This window comes from Podarcis raffonei, chromosome 1, assembly GCF_027172205.1.
Source record: "Podarcis raffonei isolate rPodRaf1 chromosome 1, rPodRaf1.pri, whole genome shotgun sequence".
Taxonomy (NCBI): domain Eukaryota; kingdom Metazoa; phylum Chordata; class Lepidosauria; order Squamata; family Lacertidae; genus Podarcis; species Podarcis raffonei.
The window spans coordinates 9,534,462-9,553,320 of NC_070602.1; the positions used below are offsets into that span (position 1 = coordinate 9,534,462).

At 43.9% G+C, this 18,859-nt stretch overlaps 1 protein-coding gene across 2 annotated transcripts; it reads left to right on the plus strand.

Annotated features, from left to right (window-relative positions):
- Positions 1-109: 109 nt before the first annotated feature.
- SNAPC1 (small nuclear RNA activating complex polypeptide 1) lies at positions 110-17,744 on the plus strand. Of its 2 annotated transcripts, none has more exons than XM_053404298.1 (10): positions 110-278; positions 3,152-3,311; positions 3,414-3,554; positions 7,403-7,510; positions 9,954-10,112; positions 12,266-12,334; positions 13,500-13,562; positions 14,561-14,702; positions 16,574-16,675; positions 17,385-17,744. In XM_053404298.1, exons 1-10 carry the CDS (start codon positions 148-150, stop codon positions 17,417-17,419), a joined length of 1,110 nt encoding a protein of 369 aa, XP_053260273.1. In that variant the 5' UTR covers positions 110-147; the 3' UTR covers positions 17,420-17,744. The 2 variants fall into 2 exon arrangements, with proteins under 2 accessions (XP_053260273.1, XP_053260178.1); XM_053404203.1 differs by lacking the exon at positions 17,385-17,744 and adding an exon at positions 16,931-17,046.
- Positions 17,745-18,859: the final 1,115 nt, after the last annotated feature.

Consider the following 18,859-nt stretch of genomic DNA (forward strand, 5'->3'; position numbering starts at 1 on the left):
GCGTCTCCTTGGGGTTGTTTCGAGAGCGGCAGCGGCCGGGTTAACCTTTCCCGTTCTCTCCCCGCGCCACAACAAGCGTGCAGCGCGCACGCGCAGTGGGGACACCAGTGCTGAGAGGAGGCGGCGGCGGCGGCGGCGAGGGCGACCATGGCCGCCTGCTGGCCGGGCCTGAAGACGGACTGCGAGGCTCTGCTCAGCAGCTTCCAGCAGGCCGAGAGCGTCCGCTTCGAGGACTTCGCCTCGCTGTGGAGGGAGCTGCGCTTCCACACCATCTTCTAGTGAGCGGGGCCTCTGGGCATGGGCAGAGTGCCTGCACCCCTTGCCGCCCCTTCCAAGAAGTGGCTGGGCTGAAGCAGTTGAGCTGAAAGTCCTGCACTGCAGGCTGGGTGGGTGGGAGGGAAGGAAGGAAGGAAGGAAGGTCAGGTTTGGTCAGCTGCGAACGCTGCATTGCAAGGCGGGGTTGGGCTGGATGACCCTTGAGGGTCCCCTTCCAATCCTACATTCGGGCGGTATCCACAGGGGCAGCGGATCCCAGTGCAGATCTTTCGCCCCCATCCTTGCCTTTAATGTAGATCAGGGTTCCCCAAACTTGGGTCACTCACTGGTTGTTGTGTTTTTTTTGGACTACAGTTCCCATCATCCTTGGCTACTGGTACGGCAAGCTAGGGATGATGGGGGTTGTAGTCCAAAAAAACCAGCTGGTGACTCAAGTTTGGAAGCACTGGTGTAGATCTTCACTCCCCCCTCCACACTGGTTAGCCTCAGGTGCCAAAACACTTTTGGCCAGCCTTTCCTGTGGTTCTCACTGTCCTTGACCAGGAGCCAGCCAGCGGTGTGCTGTTCAGATGCTGATACTGTTGTTGTGCTGTGGGTTAAACCACAGAGCCTAGGATTTGCCGATCAGAAGGTTGGTGGTTCGAATCCCCGCGACGAGGTGAGCTCCTGTTGCTCGGTCCCTGCTCCTGCCAACCTAGCAGTTCCAAAGCACGTCAAAGTGCAAGTAGATAAATAGGTACTGCTCCAGCGGGAAGGTAAACGGCTCCCTTGGCCAGTAAAGCGAGATGAGCGCTGCAACCCCAGAGTCCGTCACGACTGGACCTAATTGTCAGGGGTCCCTTTACCTTTATGCCCAGTTTACAAAAAAGGGTAAAACAATGCATTCTGAAAAAATTAACAAACCTACTTTGAAAACATACATTTTTAAAAGCAAAACAAAACCCTAAAACGTTAACATTGTATTGCAGGGGGTTGGACTAGATCAGGCATAGGCAAACTCAGCCCTCCAGATGTTTTGAGACTACAGTGCCCACCATCCCTGACCACTGGTCCTGTTAGCTAGGGATGATGGGAGTTGTAGTCCCAAAACATCTGGAGGGCCGAGTTTGCCTATGCCTGGACTAGATGATGCTTGGAGGTCCTTTCCAACTCTACAGTTCTGTGATTCTCAAGTGTAGTGGTAAGAACAGCCTTTCTCAACCTTGGGTCCCGTCCCCCCCTGATGCTGCCAGACTATAACTCCCATCTTCCCAGACCACCGGTCCTGATAGCTAGAATCATAGAATCATAGAATCATAGAGTTGGAAGAGACCACAAGGGCCATCGAGTCCAACCCCCTGCCAAGCAGGAAACACCACCAGAGCACTCCTGACATATGGTTGTCAAGCCTCTGCTTAAAGACCTCCAAAGAAGGAGACTCCACCACACTCCTTGGCAGCAAATTCCACTGTCGAACAGCTCTTACTGTCAGGAAGTTCTTCCTAATGTTTAGGTGGAATCTTCTTTCTTGTAGTTTGGATCCATTGCTCCGTGTCCGCTTCTCTGGAGCAGCAGAAAACAACCTTTCTCCCTCCTCTATGTGACATCCTTTTATATATTTGAACATGGCTGTCATATCACCCCTTAACCTCCTCTTCTCCAGGCTAAACATGCCCAGCTCCCTTAGCCGTTCCTCATGAGGCATCGTTTCCAGGCCTTTGACCATTTTGGTTGCCCTCCTCTGGACACATTCCAGTTTGTCAGTGTCCTTCTTGAACTGTGGTGCCCAGAACTGGACACAGTACTCCAGGTGAGGTCTGACCAGAGCAGAATACAGTGGCACTATTACTTCCCTTGATCTAGATGCTATACTCCTATTGATGCAGCCCAGAATTGCATTGGCTTTTTTAGCTGCCGCGTCACACTGTTGGCTCATGTCAAGTTTGTGGTCAACCAAGACTCCTAGATCCTTTTCACATGTACTGCTCTCAAGCCAGGTGTCACCCATCTTGTATTTGTGCCTCTCATTTTTTTTGCCCAAGTGCAATACTTTACATTTCTCCCTGTTAAAATTCATCTTGTTTGTTTTGGCCCAGTTCTCTAAACTGTCAAGGTCGGGATGGTTGGGAGTTGTAGGCGAACCACGTCTGGTGACTCAAGGTTGGGAAAGGCTGGGTTAGGAATGTCTGACTGGGACCTGGGAGACCACGTTCAAATCCCCACCGGGCCATGAAGTTCACTGGGGGTGACTGCTCCCCAGGCAAGCCAACCTCACAGGGCTGTTGTGGGGATTAAAGGAGGAGGGTGGGGAAGGGGAACCATGTATTCTCCCTTGAACTGCTTGGAGGAAAGAGTAGGATGTAAAAGTATTATTATTATTATTAATTTAATTTTTTATACCACCCCTCATCCATAGATATCAGGGTGGCTCACAACATTGAAATACAAGGTAAAAACACAAAATACATAATAAAAACAGGAACAAGAACAAAACAAAACAATAACCACCCCCCAAGCAATGCTATGTTTTATTTCATTTATATCATTTTATTTTAGTTTTATTTGTTAGCTTTGTTTATTTATTTCAACGCTTGACGATATAAAACCTCAAAGTGGTTTACAAAGAGATAAAACAGTTAAATAGAGAAAAAATCACCAGTCTACTTTAAAATGTACAAAATTTAAAAATACTAGAACGGATTAAAATGGTCCCAACTTTTTAAGCATCTGATTTTGGTCTAGGGCTTTTCGAACAAGGCTGGGCAACCTGTAGCAACCTGTTTAAACCCTTGAGCACTGACACTCCTCTTCTGTCATCATGGATGTAGTATTTTCTTGACGTATAACTGATGGGATTGACAAATGCCATGCTGTATCTTTTCTTTTTTCAACCTAGTGGTAAAATAAGGACTCCGGAGCAGATAAAGTTCACCAAGGAAGCTTTGGCGTTGGTGTGGCCATACTTCTTTCCTCCCTACACCTTCCAGATCAGAGTTGGTGCCCTTTATCTTCTGTATGGATTGTACAATACGCAGTTGTGCCAACCGAAGCAAAAGGTATAAATCCTGCTTGCATTTGCTTACGGGCTTTTAATAGGTGCTTTTAGGTTGCGTTTTTCTGACTTGAATTTGAAGACGTGCCTGTGCTTGTTTCTTCAGATCAGGGTTGCGCTCAAAGACTGGGCTGAAGTCATGAAATTCCAGCAGGAACTGTTAGACGCTCAGCATTATGACGCTGCCTATGTCTTCCGGAAGCTTCGGATGGACAGAGCATTCCATTTCACAGCAATGCCTAAATTTGTGAGTTACTGGATTGATATTAGCAAAATCGTTCAGGCATCATCCCCACGTATGCGGGTGTCACCTTCTGAGCCCCTCCCCCCCGCATGCATAAGCAAAAATCGCGTAAGTGGGGAGCACCCTCTAAAAAGCCTCTAAGCCAGCCTTTCTCAACCAGATGTTGTTGAACTACAACTCCCATCACCCCTAGCTAGCAAGGCCAGAGCTCAGGGATGATGGGAGCTGTAGTCCAACAACATCTGGGGACCCACAGCTTGAGAACCGCTGCTCTAAGCCATGGGTAGGCAAACTAAGGCCCGGCGGCCAGATCCGGCTCAATCGCCTTCTAAATCCGGCCCGCGGATGGTCCGGGAATCAGCGTGTTTTTACATGAGTAGAATGTGTCCTTTTATTTAAAATGCATCTCTGGGTTATTTGTGGGGCATAGGAGTTCATTCCCCCCCCCAAAAAAATATAGTCCAACCCCCCACAAGGTCTGAAGGACAGTGGACTGGCCCCCTGCTGACAATGTTTGCTGACCCTTGCTCAAAGCGCCCATTTCCCCCCTGCTCTTCTGTTCTCCCTTCCTACAACTCTCTCTCCAACTAGAGTCAAAGCTCTGGAACTGGATTTAGGATGCAGCAGCGCTAGCTTATGGGTAGGCAAACTAAGGCCCAGGGGCCGGATCTGGCCCATCGCCTTCTTAATCTGGTCCGCAGGCAGTCTGGGAATCAGCGTTTTTTTATATGAGTAGAATGTGTCCTTTTACTTAAAATGCATCTCTGGGTTATTTGTGGGGCCTGCCTGATGTTTTTACATGAGTAGAATGTGTGCTTTTATCTCTGGGTTATTTGTGGGGCATAGGAATTCGTTCTTTCCTCCCCCCCCCCCGAAAAAAAAAAAATAGTCCGGCCCCCCACAAAGTCTGAGGGACAGTGGACCAGCCCCCTGCTGAAAAAGTTTGCTGACTCCTGCGCTAGCTGCTAGGCGGGGAGGCTGAGCAGTCTAAACAAAGCCCCCTGCCCTTCTGGGTTTCTTCAGGGCTTCCTCTACAGTTTCTACAGTTCTATCAAAAATTACTGGTTTGGTTGTACTATTAGAAATACATAGACAGATAATTATGAAATTATTGTGAGGTTTAATAAGTTAACTGTTTATATTTGGACAACTTTTCTGCTGTACTTCATTGGAAGGAGAAAAACAATAATTTTCTTCATAACAATTTAAACAATCTATTTAACTAAAACAATAACATTATAGCATATGTATCAATAACTGATGTGGTCAAACTTTTTTTTAAAAAAAACCTTAGACTGAGTTTTAGCACACATGAAAAACTTAAAACAAATCCTTATTTCCTGATGAATAGCCTTTGGACTATAATGTAACTTAAATAGAAAACTATAGAAAGATTTTTCCTCCAAAAGCATTTTATTTTAAAAATCCAATTTAAATTAAAAAAAATCTGATTTAAATTTTTTAAAATCAATTTTTTTTTAATTTAAAAAATATTTGATTTTTATCCACCCTGGGGTCAGGGCTTCCACTGACGGGGCTGGTTAGGTGATTCCTGTTTAGGTTTCTTACCTTCTTGAAATCTCAGTGGTATTTCACTTTCGTTTGCTCATCCAGTTTTCCTTTCCGCTTTTTTTTTTTTTAAATAAATTTTTATTAATTTTCCAATACATATTAAATAACAATACAAAACAATACAAAAACAAACAAATATATAAACATGTATAATTTCTTAACCTTCTTTTCCTTAAACCTTCTTTCAACGACTTCCCCATACCTCCTTTTTCTGCATCCTTGTTTTAAATTTTTCCAGCAACCCCTAATTTTATTTACTTATGGCAGTTCCTTTAAATCCTTTTTCCCATATCCAATTGTTTATCGCTGCAATTCTATTTCGCATTACTCAGAACATTTTAGCACTCATTAATTTTACAACAGTTCTTAAGGTAAACTTTAAATTTCTTCCAGTCTTCTTCCACCGTCTCTTTCCCTTGGTCTCGGATTCTGCCGGTCATCTCAGCCAGTCCCATGTAGTCAATCACCTTCGTCTGCCATTCTTCCAGTGTGGGTAGTTCTTGTGTCTTCCAGTACTTTGCTAAAAGTACTCTTGCTGCTGTTGTCGCATACATAAAAAACATCCTATCTTTCTTTGACACCAATTGGCCTACCATGCCCAAGAGAAAGGCCTCTGGTTTCTTCGCAAAAGTGCATTTAAGCACCTTTTTCATTTCATTATAGATCCTTTCCCAGAAAGCCTTAATCTTTGGGCATGTCCACCAAAGGTGATAAAAAGTACCTTCAGTTTCATTACATTTCCAGCATTTGTTATTGGGCAAATGGTAAATTTTTGCAAGCTTGACTGGGGTCATGTACCACCTATAAATCATTTTCATAATATTCTCTCTTAAGGCATTACATGCCGTAAACTTTATACCGGTGGTCCATAACTGTTCCCAGTCTGCAAACATAATGTCATGTCCAATGTCCTGTGCCCATTTAATCATAGCTGATTTAACCATCTCATCCTGTGTATTCCATTTCAACAGCAAGTTATACATTCTTGACAGATTCTTAGTACTGGGTTCCAAAAGCTCTGTTTCTAATTTCGACCTTTCCACCTGAAAGCCAATTTTCCTGTCCTGTTTAAAAACTTCATTTATCTGGTAATAATGGAGCCAATCTCTTACTTTGGACTTCAATTTCTCATAACTTTGCAATTTAACTTTTCCCTCCTCATACTCTATAATTTCCCAATATTTCGGCCATTTAGATTCCATGTTTAATTTTTTCACTTCCTTAGCTTCCATCGGTGACAACCACCTGGGTGTTTTGTTTTCCAACAAGTCTTTATATCTAATCCATACATTATATAGGGCTTTTCTAACAATATGGTTTTTGAAACCTTGGTGGATCTTGACCTTGTCGTACCATATATATGCATGCCAGCCAAATCTATTATTAAACCCTTCCAAATCCAAAATATCTGTATTTTCAAGAAGCAGCCAGTTTTTCAGCCAGCAAAAAGCCGCTGATTCATAGTACAATTTTAAGTCCGGCAGGGCAAACCCCCCTCTTTCTTTTGCGTCAGTTAGTATCTTAAATTTTATTCTGGGCTTTTTGCCCTGCCAGACAAATCTAGATATATCTTTTTGCCACCTCTTGAAACAATCCATTTTGTCCACAATCTGCAATGTTTGAAACAAAAATAACATTCTCGGCAAGACATTCATCTTAATAACAGCAATTCGGCCTAACAAGGAAAGTCTCAAACTTGACCATATTTCTAAATCTTTTTTCACTTCTGCCCAACATTTCTCATAGTTATCTTTAAATAGATTCACATTCTTAGATGTCAAATTTATCCCCAGGTATTTCACCTTCTTTGCTATCAATAAACCAGTATCATTCTGGAATTTCTCTCTTTCTGCACTTGTTAAATTTTTATCCAATACTTTCGTTTTCTGTTTATTCAGCTTAAAGCCTGCTACTTGACCAAATACTTGTATTAACTCTAAAACTCTTCTCGTACTAGTGTCTGGCTCTTGTAAAGTTAAAACTAGATCATCTGCAAATGCTCTCAGTTTGTACTGTTTAGCTCCGACCTGAATCCCTTTAACCAGCTGGTCCCCTCTAATCATGTTTAATAAAACCTCCAGGACTGATATAAAAAGCAGTGGGGATATTGGGCATCCCTGTCGTGTCCCTTTTTCAATAGCAAATTCTTCTGTAACCACATTATTTACAATCAATTTTGCTTTTTGTTCAGAGTAAATCGCACTTATACCATTCTCAAAACCTTGGCCTACCCCCATCCCCCTTTCCGCTTTTATCCTGACACGACCACCTCTTTTTAGCTTTCCTTTAGGACTAAGAAGAACATGCAGGAGAAGATGGAGACCAGGAGCGAGTTCAGGGATCCGGACGACCGAGTTGCAATGCTTAAGCCGGATGACTTCTTAGAGGTGGCGTACGCATCATGCTCTTAACATTTCTGCTGTTTCTGCTGCAGCATCTTTCGGGTGGCCTAGCCTGCTGATTTAGCAATGTCGCCCTGTTCCAGGGGCCATTCTGTCCCTTCACGCACAGAGGGTGATGCTGCAACCACATGTGACAAATTTAAATGCCACCCGCAAACCCTCCTATGTTTTGGGGTTGCAAAGCATGACTTTTATTTGAATTGCGTGTCTGATTAATACATACGCATGCTCAGGAACAGGAAGCGCAGCTCTTAGTTTTCCTGTTTGATCTCTCAGTCCTAGGGAAAGCCCAATCTAGCATTTTTGTGTGTGTGTTCTGTGAATGTGGTGCAGACACAACCTTCTCAATCTGATAATCATGCTTAGGCACTTAGGGATATACAAAGGGCCGGCGTGCCCCTCTCTCCTCATTTGAATGTCCTTCCTTTCATTTCATATTTTACTTTAATATGATTGTAGCATCATATCTGTGCTTCAGCTAACGATGGTTGTCCTTGTAACTGAAGCCAACTGGGGTTTGAAGAACCCGCTCAGATATACTGCCATGGATTGGAGATCATTGTTACATCTGCTTCAGGCTGCTGCCAATGGAGAATGCTGAGAAAAGCGCCATTCATTACTACTAATACAGTCGTACCTATTTCCCCCCTGCTCTCCTGCTCTCCCTCTCTACAACTCTCTCTCCAACTAGAGTCGAAGCTCTGGAAGTGGTTTTAGGATGCACTGCAAAGCTGCAGCTACTGCTGCTTCAATACCACATGCGCTAGCTCATGGGTAGGCAGACTAAGGCCTGTGGGCCGGATCTGGCCCAATCGCCTTCTAAATCCGGTCTGGGAATCAGCGTATTTTTATATGAGTAGAATGTGTCCTTTTATTTTAAATGCATCTCTGGGCTATTTGTGGGGCATAGAAATTCATTCTTTTTTTTTTTCTTTTCCAAAATATAGTCCGGCCCCCCACAAGGTCTGAGGGACAGTGGACTGGCCCCTTGCTGAACAAGTTTGCTGACCCCTGCGCTAGCTGCTAGGCGGGGAGGCTGAGCAGTCTAAACAAAGACCCTTCCCTTCTGGGTTTCTTCAGGGCTTCCTCTGCCCTCGGTCCTCTTCAGGCTCCAGGGAGGGTCTCCTCGCGAGCCACGAGGACTCTCCAGCTCTCTCCTGCCTTTTCCCAGTTTGCAGCTACAGTTGTACCTCGGAAGTCGAATGGAATCCGTCCCGGAAGTCCGTTCGACTTCTGAAAATGTTCCAACAATCAAGGCGCGACTTCCGATTGGCTGCAGCAGCTTCCTGCAGCCAATCAGAACCCGCGCTGGATGTTCGGCTTCCAAAGAACGTTCACAAACCAGAACACTCACTTCTGGGTTTGCGTCGTTCGGGAGCCAAAGTGTTCGAATTGCAAGGTGTTCGGGGTCCAAGGTATGCCTGTACTATTAGGAGGCAGTTTTTGCAAATTCCACCTTTCTCTCACGGCCCTCAATGCCACCTTTCCTACTCCCACTAAATGCTGTCCCAATGGTTTCCCCAACCCTTGGATCAGATTTGGGGATGGGGGTAGGGGCTGCAGAAGGAAGGGGGAATGATAGAAAATTGCCTCCCAGCTCCCCTTCCTGGAAGTCTCCACTGGATCAAAGAGCTTCTGTGAATGGTTACAATTGAGGGGAAAACTAATGGCTAAATTGTTTTGATCTGAAAGACAGTTAAATTGACCTTTTAATCTATTCCATGATGATACCTGATGGGTGCTTATTTTTAAATGTTTTATTACAAATAAATTTTATTTCCCCCCTCTGTTTTTTTCCCGGGGGGGGTGTTATTGTGTTGCTTTTATTTTCATTATGTGTTTTGTGTTTTTTATATTGCGATTTTTATCTTGTGAACTGCCCTGAGACCTGTGGGTATAGGGCTGTATGTAATTTTAATCAAGAATAGTAATAGTAATAATAATATTACTCATTTCATTTCTATAATGCTTTATATTTCTAAGAGAAATCTAAGAGAGATCTAGGAAATCTAAGAGAAAATCTCAATGTGGTTTAAAACATAGTAATATATCAAATAAAACAATCCAGAATAAAACATGAGTGAAGAAAGTCAGATGATGATGATTTATTAAATTTATATACCACCCTATACCCAGAGGTTTCAGGGCAGTTCACAAAACAAAATAAAAATATAAAACCACAATAAATATAATCAAAATCAAAACAACACCCCCATAACCCCCCCAAACCTCCACATTTAAAAAGTGCATAGAACGTAAATCAGAACATTTGCCTGACGCCTAAAGGTGTATAATGAAGGCACTAGGCTAATTTCCCTGGGGGGCGGGGAGCGCATTCTGTTGCGATCTTTCAAAGTCTTCAGTGGTTAAGTTTCACTTTGGCTTCCAAAGCTTTCCTGCCGGTCAATATATTTATTTACATTTTAAGGAAGCTAAGAACATTCACGACCACTACCAAAAGATGAAGTGCCTGATCTCTGAGGACCAGTCCCAGCCGGACAAGGCTCTTAATCTGATAAAAGACGACTTCATAGACAATTTCAAGAACATCATTTTGGAGCATCAAGAGTGGCAGAAGAACAAAGCGGTAGGTGGCTTCGTTTTTTGTTTGTGTGTGTGTGTGTGTGTGTGTGTGTGTGCTGTTGAAGCATGTACGGGTGATTGGAAAACCATTGCCGCTTATGCTGCACTTTTTAAAGTATCCCACCTACCTTTCCCCAAAGCCTTAAATAGTTTAGGCAAATGCAGGTCTGTGTAGACCAGAGCTGAACCGGGGAAATTTGCCATGTAGTTGTTGGCTTTTGCGCATTGTTTCTCTCTGTTTCTGTGGAATTCTGACGCACTAATGACACAAGAGCAACACAGATTGGAGGGCTCTCGCTGTGGAGTGCCAAACAGTATAAATTTCTGTTGTGTTTGAGTGGCATCTAACAACAACAACAATTTTTTATTTATACCCTGCCCTTATCGGTTCAGAAAACCGGGCTCAGGGCGGCTAACAACAAATTTAAAACACTTAGTTGATGCAACATAAAACAGCATAAAATACAGTATAAAACGTGAATAACAATAAATTCAGATTTCAAAAATCAATTTAGGGGGAAAACCCATTTAATAAACATTAGATCTAGAAGCTAATGGGGACAATATAGGGGTGTGTGAATTGCACACTTGTTTGGATTGTTGCAGAGGCAATCTTTGCGCTGTGTCTTGTTGCGGGGAGCGAAGAACGCGCAGATCTAGAGAGATCCACTTGGGCCTACAGCTGCCATTGCGGCACGATGCTGTGTAAACAGGACAAGAGAACAGCCTGTTTTCCAAGCAGATGAGAGAGCCAGTTCATTGGTCATATGTGAATAGCCAAGACACCTATGCAGAACAGATGAAGGGGCGTGTTCTGTGTGTATTAAATTTGATGCACAGTGCTCATTGCACATCACGCTTCCTCGGATCTCTAGAGTACCTTGCTTTAACCCTTTGCCTCCCAAAGTGGGCAGTATTACCCCCTGGGGAGCAGTGGGGTCACCTAGGGGGGCACTAAGCAGTGGGAGGGGGGGACTTGTTGGAAATGTAAATGACTATCAGACTTTGAAAAGCTTGTATCACTGGATCAAGCTGATCAGTGCCGTTGAATTCATTAAACTAGTTCTAAGAATGAATGAATGAATGAATGAATAAATAAATAAATAAATAAATAAACTTACTTATGCCCTACCTATCTGGCTGGGTTTCCCCAGCCACTCTGGGCGGCTCCCAACAGAATATTAAAAACACGGTAAAACATTAAACATTAAAAACTTCCCTAAACAGGGTTGCCTTCAGATGTCTCCTCAAAGTTAGAAACCGTATACACTCAAATATAAGCCGACCCGAATATAAGCCGAGGCACCTAATTTCAGGACAAAAAACTGGGAAAACTTATTAATTCGAGTATAAGCCAGTTCACCACACCACAAACCTGGTGGCGGCAGCAGCGGAGAAGGAAGAACAAGCAGTCCAAAAGGGCTGCTTTCAGGCTGCTCGTTCCTTCTCTGCCACTGCCGACAGCAGCAAAGGTGGCGGAAGAGGATGTGCAGGCATAGGAGCCTGGTTGGGAGAGGCACAGCGCGGTGAGAGGCGGGCGGCGGCGGAGGGACGAATGGCGAGAAAGGGCTCCTTTCTTGCCACTCGTCCCTCCGCCGCTGTCCACCTCACTTGAGTATAAGCCGAGGGAGGCTTTTTCAGCATAAAAAATATGCTGAAAAAGTCGGCTTATATTCAAGTGTATACGGTAGTTGTTTATTTCTTTGACATCTGATGGGAGGGTGTTCCACAGGGCGGGTGCCACTACCGAGAAGGCCCTCTGCCTGGTTCCCTGTAACCTCGCTTCTCACAGTGAGGGAACCGCCAGAAGGCCCTCGGAGCTGGACCTCAGTGTCCGGGCTGAACGATGGGGGTGCAGATGCTCCTTCAGGTATATTGGATTTTAATTGAGTTTTAATAAGTGTGCAATTAATTGTTACAGATTTGAATTTTATTGTGCTATTCATAGAATTGTAGAGTTGGAAGGGACGTCTGGTCCAACCCTCCGCAATGCAGGGATTATTATCCTCAGTGGGTCGTGCAAACCGCTATTCTGAATAACGCATTTCATAGGGTAGGGTAGGGAGTACTTGGTTCATGGAACCAAGGGGCCAATGGGAGCCGCTGTTCTAGACCAAGGCCTCCGTATTTCAGTCTTCATCCCTGTGCCCTTTCCAGGAGCCGGCCTTGGCCACTGTGGGTGAAGAAGCGACGAATGACAAGGAGGGTCCTTCGCAAGGCACAGAGGTAAGGAAATACCATATTTTTCCATGTCTAAGTCGCCCCCGTGTATAAGACGACCCTTATTTTTTTGAACCCAAAATTAAGAAAATGAAACCCTAAAATAGAAGTGAAAATCTGGATGATTGGCAGCAGCAAGTTGTTGATTTTTTGGGGGGCGATCGCCCTCAAAGTTTCTGGCATGAGATGCATGCAGTGTGCCGTGGTGCAGAAGCAAAGGCAGTGACTGGGGGGGGGCACCAAACGCTCCCCCTCGGTGGCAGCTGCTGCTGCTGCTGCTGCAGGCTCCCAAGCAGGATGCCAAGGAAGAGCCGGGGGAAGGCAGCGACCATTCTGCATCAGGCCATGCCGTTGAGCAAGCTGAGCTGAGGAAGGTGGTGAGTGGGCTGGGGGAAGGGTGGGAGTTTGAGAGGGGAAGAGGGAAGAAGGGCAAGGAGAGGTCTAGCCAGTGGGGGCTTCAGGAGGCGAGTCAGTCGCCAGCTTGCAGCCTGGGGGGGTGGGGAGAAAGGGGGGAAGGCAGCAGGAGGGACCGCCTCAGCCCGCCCAAGCCAAAATTCCGGACATATGCTTAAATCTTTTAAAAATTCCCCCAGATGCCCATGTTCCGTGTTCAAGATGACCCCCAATTTTCGTCTTTGTTGTTTAGTCGTTTAGTCGTGTCCGACTCTTCGTGACCCCATGGACCAGAGCACGCCAGGCACTTCTGTCTTCCACTGCTTCCCGCAGTTTGGTCAAACTCATGCTGGTAGCTTCGAGAACACTGTCCAACCATCTCGTCCTCTGTCGTCCCCTTCTCCTTGTGCCCTCCATCTTTCCCAACATCAGGGTCTTTTCCAGGGAGTCTTCTCTTCTCATGAGGTGGCCAGAGTACTGGAGCCTCAGCTTCACGATCTGTTCTTCCAGTGAGCACTCAGGGCTGATTTCCTTCAGAATGGAGAGGTTGGATCTTCTTGCAGCCCATGGGACTCTCAAGAGTCTCCTCCAGCACCATAATTCAAAAGCATCAATTCTTCGGCGATCAGCCTTCTTTATGGTCCATACACATCTTATACATGGAAAAATACAGTCCTTATTGTGCTAACTGGAATCTCAGGGCAAAAGAGTCAGGTGTAGGAACTGTGCCATTGTCTAGGCCTGGGAGAGGCAATGCTAAAAGTCTTTTCTTTTCCAGGGATTTGAAAGAGCCAGAGCGTTAGCCCACATCAAATCCAAATCTTACTCTGCGGTTGTTCAAGTAAGTGTGGAGGGAATATCAGGAAATTCTCCTCGATCGCAATAATGGGTTCTAAGTTGAAATATATGACTCTCCTTAGTACCTTCTTTACTTTTCTGTATGATGAAAAGTTATATATCTCTTACTACTCCTTGTTGTTCCGATTTATTTTATTGATGCATGTATTGAGGATATGTTAATGCAGTATAAGTTATGATATATATTAGTTGCCTATGACACGGAACAGACTGTGTTATTGAGTTAAAGATGAGATGAAAAAATGATCCAAGTTCTGGAATTTGAAAAGCTCACAGTCTTTCACAGGTTAGTCCTAAGAAGTACCAATTGTAGCTAGTTGGGTCCAACAGTTTTGCACAATATCATGCACTGATATTGAAATATGAGTGCACTGTAATATTAAAAAGTGATATATATTTTTATAAATCACCTATGTAAGTTAAGTGCATTGATCAGTGGCAAACTAGCAGACTTGCAGCCCTGGAAGATCAGAATTTAAAATGCAACAGGGAGAACTCAGTGACTGAGGGCAAGCTAGACTAGATATCTGCAAATGGATCTCTGACATCTTTTTCTGAAGCTTAAAAACAGCCATGGGGAGAAGGGGCGAATTTGATTAGGGTTGTGATGAGGGATTTAATAATTTTAACACTGCTCCCTTGAAGTACCAATAAGAGATCCATGATTTCATGCGGCGTTGAAATTGCTGTTGTATAATACTAGTGGATAATAGAATCTGGATTCTCCCCTCCTTTGTGTGGCCATGCCTACCCTGTGCCAAGGGTTTGAATTCCTAACTTTCCTTCGTGATCATTCTATTAATGAATATGGCATATGACAACATTACAGGGGGCAGAATTAAGCAGTGGCAAGATCCAAGCAGTTCATTTGACTCTCTACCCCCCCCCAATGCACACTACTAAAATTTTGTTTTCCTTCTTGCTTAATTTACTTCTCTGGCTTATTTCTTTTTTTTTAAAAAAAAACCCCAAATGTTTTAGGCTTCCAAATCAAGAAGGCACCGCCAAGTTAAGCTGGAGTCTTCTGAATCAACAGATCGTGGGAAATCCAAGTCGCCACGGGCCAAGAAAGCCAGCAAAAGTTTGCAGCTGAGGAGGAAGAAAGAAACTCTGAAAAGCAGAGGTAGGGAAACGCTTTTCCAAAACAGAAGTGTGTTTGTGTGTGTCGGGCAGGGGAGAGGGGGTTGAAATCCTTTGCTCTCACATAACACATGTTCACTCCTGAAATTGGTGCAGTTGCTGCACAGGCCTCCATGAACAGCTCCTGGGAAGGGCCATCCTTTGATAAGAGCATCTTTTGACTGGTTGCCATAGGGGATGTGAGTGTCTTGCGTGTGCGCCTGCCGCTGCCTCCTTTAGCCCATCATGCTTCTGATGATCTTGTGGATATTATGGGGTGGCCTACTGGCAGTCACCTTGAACAGGTTTTATCTAATTTTCAGGGGATTTTTTACTTAATTTTGTTGCATTTTTATTATATTTTATGGAAACCACTTACTTTTACAGTGGTATCTCAGGTTAAGTACTTAATTCGTTCTGGAGGTCTATTCTTAACCTGAAACTGTTCTTAACCTGAAGCACCACTTTAGCTAATGGGGCCTCCTGCTGCCACCACACCGCCAGAGCATGATTTCTGTTCTCATCCTGAAGCAAAGTTCTTAAACAGAGGTACTATTTCTGGGTTAGCGGAGTCTGTAACCTGAAGCGTATGTAACCTGAAGCGTATGTAACCCGAGGTACCACTGTACTATGCTAAGCATTATAACGCCTCCCCCACCCTCCCAAACTTTGCAGATGCTTATAAAAGACCATGGCTCTGGGGTACAGCATCTTTTGCACGCAAAAAGTCTCGGGTTTAGTCTCTAGCTAGAGCTGGGAATGTCCCATCTGAAATCCCAGCGAACCACTGTGTAGTCAGTACTGTGCTAGATGGGGCCCAGTGGCCTGAATCGATATAAGACAGCTTCCTACATTCGTAAATATACGAATGGTTGGTCCAAGATACTTGCAGGGAGAAGTAAGAACAGTGTTCATCTTCCTCTTTAACAGAAGATCAGAAGAGAATTCAGTCAGCTGCAGCTATGCAAGCAATTAGCAGAATATAATGAGAGTATCCTGTATTTTTTTTAAAGCTGTTTTTAATTTTTAAAATTACAGTTTGATATTCCCGCATTCTTGTAACTCAACCTCGTTCCATGCCCTCTTCATTAGCACACGACCTATGAAATACATTGCACAACAACCGTTCTTGTTACGATTCCAGATCAGTTTGTATTTGTTCATACGAGTCCTCAAAGGAATCCATCTTTCCATACAGTCGTTTTTCCTATTGCTTTCCCCTTCCTGCCTTCCTTTGTTCCGCAAGTTTCTCCGTTAAGTGCTGAAGTCCGCACCTTCCGCCTCCATTCATAAATATGGAGATGTCTCGGATCTGTCCATTTTGGGGCTGTCAACTGCATCACTGAGACAAAAGGTTATTAGGCGCTTGCCATCTTTTTGTTCCCCACGAAACACCATCGGTACAGAGATGCTCTGCAGAGTCTTTTGCATTATTAGGCTCCTTTTGTTAAAAACCCACGTCCCGAAAGAGTTTAACCGCATCTGCAAAACTGACCGGCAAGGACATACTGTACTTTTCCATGCATAAGACTGTTTTTTCTTTAAAAATCATGCTAAAAAGTGGGGGTTGTGCATAGGGTGGACGTTTGACTGGTTGCTGCTGTGGCTGTCAGCAGCTATTGTGCATGTTATTGGTTGCTGCGTCAATGGGTGGTGTTGATTGGCTGATGCTCCGGCAGTTGGGCGGGCAATTGGCAGCTTCTGCCAGCGATGGGACAGACAGGAGGCGGAATTTTGGCACCCCCCAAAAAAATTGAGTCCCGAAAAATAAGTGACGTCTTATACATGGGGGGTGTCTTATAGACAGAAAAGTACGGTAGCTATGGAGCTGAAAGAGAAACCAGTTCCTTTTTGAGATTGGTGTTTCCTTTGCAGGGACATTGCAGTTGACAGAGGAGCAGAGTGCTGGGAACCTGAGTATGCCTGTGATTGCAGAGGATGATGAAGATGAAGATATTGACCATCCCAGTGATGAAGGTACATTGGAGGGTGTCCTTGTTGTGCAAGCTAACTTCCCTCTTCTCTTTTTTTAAAATAGTTTTTTATTCATACTTTTCAAATTTATACATTTCATTAATTTTACAATCCATTTAACATTTCAAAGTTTGACTTCCTTCCCCCCTCTTTCTGCGGTTCCTTAAATTGATTTTTTCATACCTTCTGCATATCCGAATTCATTTAATTTACTCATTTAATTATCTACCATAAATATCAACTCTTCCAAAACTGCAGGTTATTACAATAATCCTGCCAATGTTTTTATCTATTTACAATTTATCTGTAAATGTTCAATAAACCGTTTCCATTCTTTTATAAAGCGTTTGTTATTTTGATTTCTTATTCTTCTGGTAAGCTTTGCCATTTCTGCATATGTTTTTGTATCGATTCTTCCTTTACTGGGACTTCCGCTTCTTTCCATTTTGGGGCAAGTAACATTCTTGTTGCTGTAGTAGCATGCATAAATAAATTTCTATACAATTTAAGTAGTTCTGTCCCTATAATTCCCAAATTATTCCACAACAATTCCTTGTTGTGGGAAGTCATACAAACTAACCTTCCTCTTCTCACCGTTTCTTCCTAAAAACTTTACTGAGAAATGTTTCTTGTTCAGGCTTGGCTTTCTTAAATCCTTTTCCTTCCCTGATTTTTTGGACGATGGCTACTTTTCCCTTCTCTTGTTTGCCAGACTTCATGCCCAGCAAGAGGAAGCGAGCTCGTTGAGAGGAGAATCCAAATGGTGTGAATTGGCTTTGCCTGAAGGGAACGTGCCTCCGGCTAGCGGACGAGGCTGTCCAAGTGGCCTGAAGACACGCTGCAAACTGCACACGCCCCTCTTCTCATTTCAAGAAGGCAGGAAGAACCTCTTTGGAAAGCTCAAAGTGAAGAAAACTTGTTCTGTGTCGTGCAATAGTTTGATGTGCTGAACAGGGGATTTCATGCCCCTGGGACTTACGCATGCTGAGAAACGGTTCTCAGGTTTAGCATTGTATATAAAATTATATTGTATTACTCATATCTTAAAATAAAGTTTTGGTTTTAAGAAAAACTCCCCACATTCATTAAATGAAAGAGTATAGATTAATAATATTACTTATGCCCTGGCCATCTGACTGGGTTGCCCCCAGATTTTAGCATAATTAAAAACACAACGAAACATCAAACATAAAAAACTTCCTGATAACAGGCTGCCTTCAGATGTCTTCGGGGAGTTGTGTGGTTGTTTATCTGTTTGACATCTGATGGGAGGGTGTTGCACAGGGCGGGCACCACTATTGTATTCTGCCTTATGCTTCACAATTCTTTTCATTTCCTTTGCATCCCGCCTTTTCCAAGGAGCTGCAGTTGACCTACATGGTTCTCCCCTCTCCTCATTTAATCCCCACAACAAGCCTGTGAGGTAGGCCAGGACTGCCTTCTTAAACACTTCAGACACGCCAAATTAAACATAAATTAACAAATATGGAGTTTGGCCTGTTCGTAAAGACATTTTTCCAGTCCACCTTCCTTTTCTAGAAAGAACGCGCTGTTCTTTTATTTTTCTCCTACTATGCAGCTTTCGATGCCTAGGCTGTTTTGTGCTATTTTTCCAGGCACCAACATCTTGACTGCTTAATAGCACATTGCACAGCGAAGCCCTTTCAAAACTTGCCTGCAAAATAATGAGCAGCGGTGTGTAAGGAATCTTTAAAATTCTGTTCTGCCTCTCTTTGGACCCCTTCCAGATGACCTGTTTATTGAACACGTGCCCCGATTTTCTTGCTTATGCGGAGATTAGATTATTTGCTGAGCATTGCCTCTGACATGTTTTGCAGGGCAGTTTGCACAGCAAGGAGCATTTATCCTGATTTGCTTGCAAGGTGTTTACATCTCTTTCCACTAGTCATTTGTTCATCCCACGCTTCTCAAAACATTTCTCAGTCACTTTCCAAACAGCCAAAAGTCAGTTCTTTAAAAAAGTGAATTTGTTGTGCTGGTGTGACAGAGCCCTTTAACTGCAAACCCCCCCCCCAAAGTTCTGTATGCATTTGACAGTCTGCAAACCACCCTTTTATTGTTTGTTTGAACGCCTGTGTTTCAGTCATTTTGACGAAGCAAGTTAAGCAAACTGAATTGTTAAATGGACTAGATACAAGCCCAAGTGCTTCTGAAACTAATGTTAAA